This window comes from Saccopteryx leptura, chromosome 2, assembly GCF_036850995.1.
Source record: "Saccopteryx leptura isolate mSacLep1 chromosome 2, mSacLep1_pri_phased_curated, whole genome shotgun sequence".
Lineage (NCBI taxonomy): Eukaryota > Metazoa > Chordata > Mammalia > Chiroptera > Emballonuridae > Saccopteryx > Saccopteryx leptura.
The window spans coordinates 322,512,194-322,525,163 of NC_089504.1; the positions used below are offsets into that span (position 1 = coordinate 322,512,194).

Below are 12,970 nucleotides of genomic sequence, written 5' to 3' on the forward strand. Positions count from 1 at the left end.
TTCTGTAGACCAATATTTTATACAGAACAATACACATCACTGATATAAATGTATGCAAAAGAGGGGGCTCAGAAAAGGCCCCTGGATGTTTTTGTTATAACTATCATAAGGGGTTGGGTGATTTTTATTTAAAATTTTCTCATTTTAATTATTTTGAAAGTGTAGTTATTTAAAAAGGAAAACATCAATAGCATTTTTAAAAGTTAATACACAAGAATCTTTATACTTATTTTACCTCATTAAAAAAACTGAAGTATACCAAAGTTATAATTGGGTCAAACCAGAAAGGAGAACTGTTTCTCGAGTAGAACTACTCCTTCCTATGAAATGTACGAACATGGACCCAAACACTGTCAGGGAGATTTCTTCTCATGGTTTTTTTCTGTATCCTTCATCCCTTTTTCATGTTTCTGAGCTATCAGATTTTTTATAAATTTTCACGTTTCTGAGCTCTTTGCCTAAACCCTGATCCTTAGAGTTGGTTCACATTAGGATTCAAGGAAGCCCCGAAAGTCGGCAAGGTCTGTGGGAAGAGGCCATCTCGGGAGCTTCTCTGATAGCAGGGCTGGCTCCTGGGAGCTGTCCACACCCTCCTGTGGGGGGGCCCTGAGGCCACCTGGTCCCTGCGCAGCCTTGAAGAGGTGGAGTCTTGAAGCTATGCACTTACTCTTCAAAGTTGCTGTGGGTGGAGAGAGCGTAGGAACATCAGCCCGCCCCACTCGCTCATAAAGCAGAGGAGGCCAACCAACTGCCGCCATACTTTTGTCTGTGGATGAGCTGTTAAACAGGCTATACATTTTTTTTTGTCAGAAAATGTCATTAAAGCCTCAAAAAAGGAGGTTATTTTACCCTTTCTAATTTGTACATCTTCATTAAAACACTTTTTAAAATGTAACAGAAAACTGTATAATGGTGGTTAAAATCTGAAGTATGTTTTGCTTTAAGGTTGTTTTTTCTTCATATCCTAAAAATTATAGTGAACAGCCTCCCCTTGAAGTTTCAGCAACAAGTCATGGAGAAGATCCAAGCATGTTTAATAATCAAATCCTGGTAAACAGACTTGTGGAAGCATTGAGTCAGCTATAGACAGCCAGCCCAGCCCAAACAGAGGTTAAAAGCAAGATTTCATTTTCCTCGGCTGGCAACTTGACCCATAAGTCTTTTCAAAGAAGTGACAGGAAAAGGTGTGTAGGAGAGTTCAAAAAAGCATGTAAATTTCAGAAGTTATTACAAAATGATCTTAAGTTTCTCATCAGCTGGCAAGCAGTGGCGAGACTGGGCCTGGAGCAGGGCCCACAGGGTGTGTGTGTGGACCCCGTAGCAGTAAGATGCAGGAGATAGTGCTGTGATCGGCAGGGTTCCCAAGCAGTGCAGACATTCTGCAAGGAGGACTCAGGTTTGAAAACGTCCCGGTGTAGTCTCCACACAGCTGCTTTTTTGGGAGTCTAAGACAAATGGTTAGAAACACTTTGCCTCCTGGAAAGCTCTCTGTTAAGCTAGAAGAAACCATGACAGTGTGGTAGCCATCCTGCTGCTGAGGTAAGTTCATCTGCGTGTGTGTATGTCAGACACACACGTGCATGTCCATAGACCCAAGGCTGGCCCAGCTACGCACTGCGTCGCTGGACCCCACCTCTGGAGACACCTCGACTTGTCTCACCATCCATCACCTCGTCCCTTGCTCTTCTCTGCATTTTCCTCACCCTCTTTCTTTTGCCTTTATCCGTACCTCATCCCCAAACACTCACACTTCCCCCTCCATCCTTCTTCATTAAATACTGCTTTGAAAGATACCTTTTCATTATACTGCCCTTTTTCTTTCTTTTGCACCTTTTTTTAAAAACTTCCTCATGTTTTTAGATGTTCACTAGTATTTATGATTATAGAGAAGCTAATTGTTCAAGCACTGCTATAAACTATTCTCTTTAATCACAGAATATGATTAATCATAGAGAGGATTACAAATGGCCTTGGTAAGTATAAGTAGGGACCATTTAAATATTTGGCAATCTTACAGGTATAAAAAAATTAAAAGTACCTAGAATGCTGGGGGAGATGAGTATTAGCCTTACATAAAAGCTAACTACAAAGATAGGCAGCACTGCAGGGCACGAAGGAGAGCTGTGTATTTTCCATGTCCGGGTCCGTGCGCCGCTGAAACTACCATTTCTGTGCTTTAAGCTTTTCGCAAACTAAGCAAAGACATGTCTTGGGCAAAATAAAGCTCATGAATTTCTTTTTTTTTTTTTTTTACAGAGACAGAGTCAGAGAGAGGGATAGATAGGGACAGACAGACAGAAACGAAGAGAGATGAGAAGCATCAATCATCAGTTTTTTGTTGCGACACCTTAGTTGTTCACTGATTGCTTTCTCATATGTGCCTTGACCGCAGGCCTTCAGCAGACCAAGTAAACCCCTTTGCTCAAGCCAGCGACCTTGGGTCCAAGCTGGTGAGCCTTGCTCAAACCAGATGAGCCCGCGCTCAAGCTGGTGACCTTGGGGTCTCGAACCTGGGTCCTCTGCATCCCAGTCCGACGCTCTATCCACTGTGCCACCGCCTGGTCAGGCTAAAGCTCATGAATTTCTAATCTCAGGTTAGAGGTCGGAATGGAGCCCTGGCAGCCCATCTCCACTGCACAGGGCAGACCACTTTATTTTTCTGTGAAATGAGATGAAAAGATTTGTTCCTGATAAAGGCAAATAAGAAAGAACAAAAAAGGTTCTTACTGTGTCAAATAAACTGAAGATGACATTTTATGGGTAGGTCTGAAAATAGCATCTCATTACTTATGAGCTTCAGGTGGGTCCTTTTGAAACTGCAGTCTAAGGAGAGAATGAATGCTTTTCCCTAGAGCATGCCCACTGGTGGGTCCTCTCTGCCCAGACTGACCAGTCTAAACTGTAAATGACACTAGTTCCATACACCCCAGAGCTCAGGGTACACCATTTCTTCTTCCTGCCCCGCCTCCCCCCTCTAGCTTAGCTCTAAGCGAAGCTAGCACGGGAGATCCATTTCCAGGTGAGTTTCATTTTCAGTAGAGCAAATCCTATGTTCCCAATAAATGGCAGTGGAAACATGGGTGAGGAAGGGATTAAGTCAGTGGCCAATTTTGTGGTCTGCTGGCCTTGAGCCACATCTTTGAGTGTGACATTAATTTGTGCATTGAATGTGCTAGAGTCTATGAAATGAATTACTGCACAAATTGCTTATTTCTAAAATGGGAAACTCTTTGTTAGAAATTCTTTTAGAACAAAGTAAGCCTGTAAGAAAGTGGGAGAGTAGATCAGACCTACTGTCCATGATGTCTCAGATGGTCTTGCTTAGAGAACAGAGGAAGGGCATTTAGTTTGGGCCACTAATTTTAGAGTGAAAGCTGAAGCTGCCACATTTGGATCTTGATATTCTTGACCTCCTGAGCATTAATCTGGAAACTCCACACATTGTACAATGTATTCATTTTAAGTTTGTTTACCTTCTCTTTAATGACTTAACAGAAAAAAACTGCATGATGAAATATATTTTCTCCAAATATATATATATATTTATATAATATATAATCTTAGTTAACTCAAAGGTATATACATTGTATAATAAATAATATTTATAAAAAGAGACTTTTTGAATATAAAATCAAAAAGATCAACAACTTCTACAACTTTTTACAAAACTTTGGATACAGCAGGTTGGTAGGAAATTTCCATTGGATACTAGTACCTGACTAATGCAAGAATAATTACAATGCACTCAGTGTACTATTATTAAATAATTACTTGTCAGCTACTTGAATACGCCCCAGAAACATGACTTTACCACTTTTAATATAGAATACATAGATAACGAAAAGATTGTTTTGAAAATTGGTATTCATTCTGCTGAAATAATTCTCCCATAAAGCAAGCATTATCCGGTTGACATGATTTAAAACTTTTCAGTCTAAGGTGAGATGAGGAGGGGCATTCGGACTACAGAGGGGATGGGATGTGTATCTTTAGCAGGGCTCGTTGCCAGCAGATTCAAGAGTGCAGGCATGGCTTCTGGACAGTCGTCTTGGCAAACCCGCCTGAGCAAGTAGGAAGATCGCTTGACCTGATATCTTGGTCAGTGTCTGGCAGACCAAAGAGAGAAGGAAGAGAAAGAGGAGGGAACTTTGCTCTGTGCTGTACCCCTGCTGCATCTCTTTCTGATTTTCCTTAAGACAGAGCTGTTGGATTGGTCCATACCATCAAATCCGTTTGCCTCCGTTTTGCTAGCTTCCTGTAGGACACTGTGCAGGACCACTGTGGATCAACGAGAACTCAGCTGTGAGGTGCTTTTCCCAAGGGAGCAGGTGACTGCTTGCCCCTCTTTGAACACCTAGTCCCAGTCCTCAGTAACTGCATGGATTGGTGCTTATCAGCATGCAGGTGAGGCCAGAAGAGCTGTGGTAAAGAACTCTGCATTTCTGTTCACTCACATCACACAGGCCAAAGAAAGAAAAGGATGCAGGAACACGTGTCCTTACTGGAGAGGAAGTGAAGGAATCATTTATAACCTCCCCACCTACTAGTCTCCAAATTAGAACTTTAGGAATAGATTGCTACTCCCTCACTGGCCCTTTGTCTGATTTATACTAAGGTGACCTAGGGTCCAGCTGCTCACGTGGCATTGTTTGATGGAGAATCTGCAGGTGAGCAGGGCTGGGAGGGATTGAGTGGCCCTTCCAAAGATACCACTCCTTTCTTTAGGAAGCCACTTGGGCTGGAGAAGGCTTGTTCTAACCCCCCCCCCCCAACCCCATACAACCAAACTATTTACAACGTCCACTACAAAATAAAAGTACGGCATTAACGGTAGAAACTGCAGAATGGTAGAGAAAGATTTTGAGATCTGACTGCAGTTCACAGAGCCTTGTGCAGAACAGGGTTACAGAGAAAACGAGGCTGAGAAGAACACACAGCTGCTCTTCAAACAGCTTACCAGGTTACCTAGAACTCCTAGCTCTTCAAAACTGAAAACCGTATTCTAACAATTGCCTTGGGCCTCCCTACCATTTTATCCTAGCTAAACCTATGGCTTTTATCGTATCGTGAAAGTGTATCAGATTTGAGTGGGAGTTGACAGAGAAAGGGAGACTGCAGGGGTCTGTCCTACTTCCTAACTCCCACCACAGAGCATCCTGGAATGCCACCATGAGAAGCGGTTTGGAAACCATCTTGCCCGTGCTGATGTCTCTCTCACCAGGCAGAGAGCTCACATTAGCCCAGCCTGTTCTGTTGGAGTAGAAATTTTTTTCCATTTTTATTTTCTTTAACATGTGCAAAGATAAGCCTCGGGTCTGTTCCTATCAGACCCCAGAGAACTAAAAAGAAAGCCCCTTCTTTAAAAACCACACACCATCCAAAGTAGGGTGAGAAACTTAAGATGAGAAAGGGAGGGAGGCCTCCCAGTCAGCGGGCTGGTTGGATCTAGGTAATTTACCACACATGCATCTGGCAACAGTCCGGATTCCTTGCTGTCTGATGCTGAGGGCTGAGCCGGCGTAGGTCCTGCTCCCCAGAGGACTTCAGCGAATCTGCCCAGCCACAAACTTGACCTTTCCCAGCACCCTTTGAAAAATAAAGAGGAAGAATTAGAAACATAATTGCTTTCTCAGGGAGACCACCCATAAGGGTACAAAGATCACAGGCTGCTGACAGGAGGTCTCAGCATTTTTCTTATACCTGGAGGTAACAGGGGACCTTGAGTGGCTTTTCCCTGCTCCGTACTATACCTGAGGTCCACCGCTGAGGAAGGGAGTACAGGACAGTAGGGCTTTAGCATCCACAGAACTGGGATCCAATCCCTATCTCCCTCACCACCTAGCTGGGGGCTTGGGCAACAGGAAGCCCTGTCGCAGGTAACTCACTACCCTAGTGCACGAATCTGCCTTGTACGGAGATGAAGAAACGTGGCAGGTGCCTGGCCCAGTTTCCGACTTAGAGCAGACTCCTGGGCACTGTACGTGTGTGTTTTAATCACACTAGTTTCATAATGAGCTGTCCAAACAAGAAAGTCTAATTAAAAAATTGTGAATAATGGGAGCACCAATGTATACATTTTACTCATTTGTATGTTTACACATCACAAAGGCCTGAAGAGCTGTCACAGCATCCCCAGTCAGCCCTCGCTCCTGGGGGCTGAGAGGACCAGTGCAAGGCCGTTTCACAGTGGCAGAAAGAGACTCGGCAGAGCCAAGGGATATGTCCAAGATCTCACAGCAAGTTAGTGAGATCCAACACCAGGGGTCAAACCAGACTGCCTGACTTGTTCAAAGCCCTTCTTGCTTACCATGTTCACGTCTGAATAACAAGGAATAAACCTGGTACTTGTAAAAAATCAATGGTTAGCCTGAGTCACTGGACAAAAGCTACAAGTGATGGAAAGGATGTTTTCCCCATAAGGAAGACTGGCCGTCCTGTGGCATAAAGCTGGTGCGTGCACACACACGCGCACGCACACACACACAGCCTCGGTCTCCTTCTCTCTCCTACCTGCACTGTTGAGACAAGGCCGGATACCTAAGAGACAAGCAAGAGGCTCTGTCCTATGCAATCCCTGCCATCCTGTTTCAAAAGTTCCCATTTTGCCTGCAGAGTGTCAGTGTGGGTGGGTGAAAGGATAAGAGGAGGCCACAGGGTCCCAGCCTATGGCTCCTGACCAAGCAGCAGGCCTGGGGGAAAGCTGACCTTGGAGGAGCATTTGAGCCATGTGCCAGGCTCTTGGTGTCACAGACTCTAGTCCATACAACAACCCTGCGAAGGACATAGTTCTTATCCTCAGTTCGTAAATGAGGAAGGCTGGGGCTCAGAGAGGCAAAGCAGCTTGCCCAGAGTCACTCAACAGAAGACCACCACATTGGGAGCAAATTCTCCACTTGTCCCAGAGCGAGGGCTCCAGAGTGTCCTCACAGGAGGGGCCTGGGGCTACGATACACCTGGACATGGCATCTTGAAACCATGGCTAGCACGTTCCCTAAGGCTAGAAACACACCATTCTATTTCAGAAATGGGGAGACAGATGGCTGATGGAGAGCACTGATTCTTAGGATCCGTATTAATATGGGGGTTGCAGGCGGGACTTTCCAGACACTGAGGGCCAACCCAGCACCTCCTCTGCTTAGCAGATTGTTTATCTCTGCTGCCCACCAGGGCAGGGGAGGTGCTGGAACAGAGTTCCCGGGGCCTGAATCACTGACACCCTAGAGGCCCCAGTGGGGCCTTGGGATACTGCTGTGACCTCTGCAGGACCCACCTACGGGGTTTTGTGGAGGCAGAGACCTGGACTTATTGTCCCTATCTGTGCAATGAGCAGGCTAAACAGATGGCCCTCTGTCTAGTGTGAGTGTTCTAAAGCTCTGGTTCTCCCCCCCTCCCCAGAAGAACCAGAGCTACGTCCCAATGGGTAGCGGGGACACTTGCCTGTGGCCATAGTGGACATCAGAAGAGGGTGGCCACTGTGCTTTCAAACGTTCCTTCCATTTTGTCAGGCCACAGAGAGCCTCTTGAGTTCTCTCTCATTCACTGACTTTTTTTCTATCCTTTTGAAAGGCAGTACATGAACCTGCCCAAGTGATGATACCATTTCATTGCACAATGACCACCCTCATGTCACAGCACCCTGATGTCCTTCACCACACTTTCTATTAATACTATATTCAGAGAGCAGTCACATCCCTGCTCACTTGAGCCTCATAAAACTTCTGCAAGGTTCCCACTATCACCACGTCTGCACAGTTGAGGAAACTGGGCTTCAAGTCTCCATAGCTGGTAAGTCTAACTTTCTAGACTCTGTGCCCAACTTGGGCTATACAGAGGGCTTCCCAGATAGACTGAGTGAATCACCCCTCAACCAGAGCTCTCCCCATAATGTCACATTCCTCCCACAGTCTCACCCAGCATAAGCAGGTGCCCCAACTCTGAAGTGCCCTGTGTGGAACTGCATGGGGTACTCTCTCTGACACAGCTCTCAGCACTGGCTGGTTGGCTCAGTGGTAGATTATTGGCCCAATGTGTGGAAGTCCCGGGTTCGATTTCCAGTCAGGGCACATAGGAGATGCGACCATCTACTTCTCCCTTCTTCTTTCTCTCTCTCTCTCTTCCTCTCCCACAGCCATGGCTCCAATGGTTCGAGCAAGGTGGCCCTGGATGCTGAGGATGGCTCCATGCCCTCACCTCAGGTGCTAAAATAGCTCTGTTGCCAAGCAACAGAGCAGTGGCCCCAGATGGACAGAGCATTGCCCCAGAAGGGACCCGTCAGGTGGATCTGAGTTGGGGCACATGCGGGAGTCTGCCTCCCCGCCCCTCAGTTTTAAAAAAAAAAAAAAAAAAAAAAAAAAAGACTATCATCTCTGGGTTCCTTGGTTGGCAAATGGTGGAAGCTGGGCTGAGGTTCATGCCTCTGTATATAGGATCCTTCTCCAGATTAGAGAAAAGGAAGAAAGGGCACACTGGCCTCAAAACCTTTTACCTCCAAGATTGGGATCACCCTAGGTCAATCTTGACCTATCCTAGAGACCTGTGGATCTGAGGGCCAGGCACACTGTCTCCCACGCTGGGCCACCTCTGGGAAGCTTGGCAACATAATCCACCAGCCTTTGATCCCTGATTACTCACCACCATCACTCTGAACTTGACTCCTTCCTCCTCCCCATCACTATCCATAAACTCAGCGAGAGTGCACTCCACTCCACCCAAGCTTCAGATCTGTCAGGATATGGGCTTATACACAGCTTCCCCACACCCACCTCCTTAAGGTTGGTAGGATTTACGCTTGTGCAAAAACTTGCCCTCTAAGTTCAAGGTGGGTGCAAAATGACGCTGCCCCAGGGTTTGTAGAAGAAACTTTTCTGTCTACTGTTTCAAGTGTTTTAACCTCCTTATTTGACAGTAAGAAAACTGAGGCCCAGAGAAGTGAAGGAACAGAAGTTACGGGCAAAGCTGGCACCAGAGATAAGGTGTCCCAGTTCCAGCCCCACAGTGCCCCTCCTCTGTCTCCACAGATGCTCAATAACGAGAGCCCGTGGCCGAACACAGATTGGACCTGGCTCACGGTTGACTAACACGTGTAAGAATTTTAAGCAAGTGCTTGCAGCCTCAAGAGCATACACTTGGGAGCTTGTGTCTTTGGAGGCTGAGAACTAGAACAGGTGGTCAGGACGTGGAGATGGGCAAACCCAGATCCTGAAGCGAGAACCCCCGGGCTCCCCTCCCCACCACCCTACCTGGCTCCCTACTTGCAGGTGTGCACGTCGTAGATACGGATGCACTCTTGGCAGCTCACGTAGCAGCACCAGTGGAAGATGCAGTGGCATTTCTCCTTCCGCTTTTCCGTCCTTGTGTTGTGGCCTCGGCCGCAGCAGAGCAAGTCGCAGCCATCGATGCCGTGGGAGGTGACATTGCAAGTCCGGTCCCTGGTGCCAAAGGAGCCCGTCTCGGGATTGGGCTCGCAAAAGTTGGGGGAGTTCTCATAGTAGACCAGGTCCCTCTCGGTGGGCGGCTTGAAGAGCGCGTACTTGGCGCGGAGGGTCTCCACCCACCCGCGGGACTCGCGGTGCTTCTCCACCACCATCTCGGACGCGCTGTCGTACTTGTCCTTGAGGAAGTCACCGATGGCGCGGAAGTCGGGCTGGGCCCACCAGCAGGTCTTCACCTCACAGCTTCCCGACAGCCCGTGGCACTTGCACTTGAGGTGCATGTGGTCCAGGATAGTCTGGGAAAGAGGAGTAGCAACTGGCCCCCACACTGACCCCATCTGGAAGCGCACCTAGACCCTCTGGCTCTGCCCTGCCCAGCCCCACCTCTGGAGCCTTCTCTATTCCCACCTGGGCCGGGAATAGAGCCTTCTCTATTCCTACCGAGGCACGAACCCAAAGAAGGGTAACTATTGTTTCCCTCCCCTCCACACCCCAAGCTTCAGCAGAAATCACATCCATTTCTCAAAGCTGTAACAAATAGGAACCGTTACCCATGTTTAACAGATGAGGAAACCGAGGGTGGGAACATAAGTGCCTCACCCTAAGTCAAACAACCATAAGAAGGGGTGGAAGCTGAGCTCAAAGCCAAGCCCAGGGCCTACACAAGAAGCCCGAATGCACAGGATGGGCTACCGGTACCTGCTGGGTGGGCTCCCCACACTCCCCACTGATGCATCCCCCAGCGGGCGGAGACCCGGGACAGTCCAAGAGTCAAGGACAGTGAGCAGAAAGGGTGACTCGGGGTGTGTGGAAGCCAAGCCTGGCCAGGGGGAAGAGGCAGAGCAGGAGCCCCGGCTGCACAAGGGCCGCTGGAAAGGGTTGAGGCAGGAGGGGTCGGGACAGGGTCAGGAGGGGGGCCCCAGAAAGGGCCGCAATGAGAGCAGCTGCAACTCACCGTGCGGCCTGCCTCGTTGTTGTGCTTGTTCATGGCCGAGCGAGCGTCCGGTCTGTTCTCACGCGCATCCGCGAACTCCCGGGACACCAGCACCCCGAAGTCGGCGTCCTCGCTGCAGCCGCCCCACTTCCAGCCCTCTCCCGGCGGCCCCTTATGGTGGGAGTCGCAGCCGCAGATGGTGGAGGTGCCCTCCGCGCAGGAGCGGGTGACGGCGAAGGCCACGCCGGCTGAAGCGATGGCGTGCACGAAGGCCGATTCGCGGGTGGCTACGTGGAGGGAGTTGGGAAACATCACTCAGGCTAGGTCCTGGGACTTGGCCGCCCTGCTTCAACCTCCCCAGTCAGAAAAAAGGGCTCACTAGCTGGGAGGGAGAAGGGAGGAACCGGGAACCCATCAGACCCGCTTTGGCTGGCCCAGCCCAGGTGGATATCCCCACTTTACAGATGAGCAAACAAGCCACGGCCGCTACTGATTAAACCACGGGCTTAATATCCGGCAGGACAGAGTCTGTTAGAAACAAGGGTGGAAACAGTAGCTCTGGCAGGTTGCTGAAAAGATTAGGTGGCCCTTCTCTCTGTCCTAGCCCAGACCCCATGCCCTCCACCGCCCCAAACTCCAGAGACCCCAGCACGAGCCTGAGGTCTGTGAGGAAGAAGGCCTGGGACCCAACAACTTAAACCTACCCAAGTACTACTCATTCCCCACTTGAATGCACCTAAGAGCAGACCCTTTCCCTTCCTGAGCCTCAGTTACCCTCTCCACAGAATGGGAACAACTTCCCTCTGCCCCGAGTTCTTGACCAGGAGGGTGGTGGATGGTATCTCAGTCTCCTTTCCCATTCTCCACCCAGACCAGAACAAGATTTGGGGCTGAGAATACCAAATCCTTCCTGGGAGGAGGGGGACATAGGGCAGTTCCTCTGGTTCTGCTCCAGGGTCCAGTGTAGAAGTGTTAACACTCAGGGTGTGTTCCCTCAACCTCGTTGTAATAACCACCTCTGGGTGCTCAGTAGGCACCAGATTCTGCCCCCAGGTTCTATATCCACTTAATCCTTTTAAACCCTATGAGGAAGGAAGTCTTATAGGCCCATTGTACAGATAAAGACGGACGATTAGAGAGGCCAAGGCCTGAAAGACGTGCAGTCCAACAGTCTTTCCGTACTGGTGAAGGGCCCAGAGCAGGGACGTGACCTGTCCAAAGCCACACAGACAAGGGTGCCTAGTATACTCTTTAGAGGCCCCAGCGCTGTCGTAGGCCACCTGCAGGGGAAGGGCCCGACCCTGTGCCCCAGCAGTCGGGAGGGGAGTGCAAGGCGCGCAGTCAGCGCGGTGGAGCCCGCGCAGCAAGGGCGACCTGCGGACAGGGAGCGGCCCAGGCCCGTGGCGCGGCGCCCTGGTTCCGAACCCGGTCCCCCCCACACACACTGCCGCAATTCCAGCCCTTTCCCACTCGTCAGCGCCGGGGGCGGGGGGCGCAGAGGGCAGGAGCCCGCTTCCGGCCGGTCTCGCGACCTCTCGCGGCGGCGGCGGCGCCCAGGCCCCGGCCGCGCTGGGTTCCCAGCCCTGGGGCCGCGGGGGCCGCGGGGGCGGGGCAGGGATTAGCCTGGGAGCGGCGCTGACAGCCCCGCTGTGCCGGTCCCCGTCCGGCGGGGCCCGCTGGGCCGCTCAATCCGCCTTTGTTCGCGCGGTGTCACACCGCATTACCCGCATAATGCGGCCGCCGGGCCCGGGCCGCCGGGCCGGCCGCCACCGCGTAGCAACGGGCGGCTCCCGCGGCCGGGCCGCGCCCCCGGCCCCGGCGCCGGCCGGCGAAATCCCCATTGAAGCGGCGCCCCCCGCCCCCGCGCCGCGCCGAATGGCCAGAGGGCGTGTGAATGGCGCGGCGGCCGCAGCGGGCGCGGGGCCGGGCTGCGCGGTGGGGGGCGGCGCTCAGGCCCTATTCAAGCCGCCTCAACCCCTCCGGGCGCCCGCCTTCGGCCCCGCCCGGGCAGAGCGCTCTCGGGCTGGCCGCGCCGCCACCGCAGCCCCGCCGCCACGTCCTCAGCCTTCCGGCCGGCGCCCCCTGCGCCCCCCCGCTCCGCGACCCCTGCGCCCCACGCCCGCCCGGGTCCCCGCTCCGTGAGGGCCCCACCCTTGGAAGTCAGTCCCCGGCCTCCGCGGAAGATGCGCGCCCCCGAACCGACCGACTCCCGCCACCCTGGTTTCAAAGCGGTGGCGGAGATTAACCCGTGGCAGCCCACCCAGCAGGGTGCGGGGCGGCCGGCTCTGGACACCGGGGCGCACGTCTGTGCGGGGGCCTTCTTCCCGGAGACTTCTTAGCTTTCCCCAAATTCCCAGTCTCTGACTTACTACCCCTCCCTCAACACAGAACTGCCCTCTTGCAATTTAGAAATGAAAGCATGTTCTAGAACCTACAATGGTGATTTAAACCTTGAAACACAGACGTGAATGGGTAATAAGCTCAAAGACCCGATTTTCACTGGCTAAATGTCCCGAGCGGGGAAGAGCCACGAGAAGGTGAGTCTCGCTTTTAGGGAGCGCGTCTAGACGCCAGGCTGTTTGATTAAGCGCTACCTGGCCCGAGG

General features: G+C 51.2%; 1 protein-coding gene across 1 annotated transcript in view; it reads right to left on the reverse strand.

Moving 5' to 3' along the window:
• Nucleotides 1–3,689: 3,689 nt before the first annotated feature.
• The window catches only part of WNT3 (Wnt family member 3), a 51,129-nt gene continuing 41,848 nt past the window's right edge, over nucleotides 3,690–12,970 (reverse strand). The window contains exons 3-5 of the mRNA XM_066366229.1: nucleotides 10,387–10,652; nucleotides 9,240–9,727; nucleotides 3,690–5,586 (exon numbers count right to left, since the gene is read on the reverse strand). Coding sequence (XP_066222326.1) covers nucleotides 9,248–9,727; nucleotides 10,387–10,652 — 746 coding nt within the window. The 3' untranslated portion in view covers nucleotides 3,690–5,586; nucleotides 9,240–9,247. The remainder of the gene's footprint in view (nucleotides 5,587–9,239; nucleotides 9,728–10,386; nucleotides 10,653–12,970) is intronic.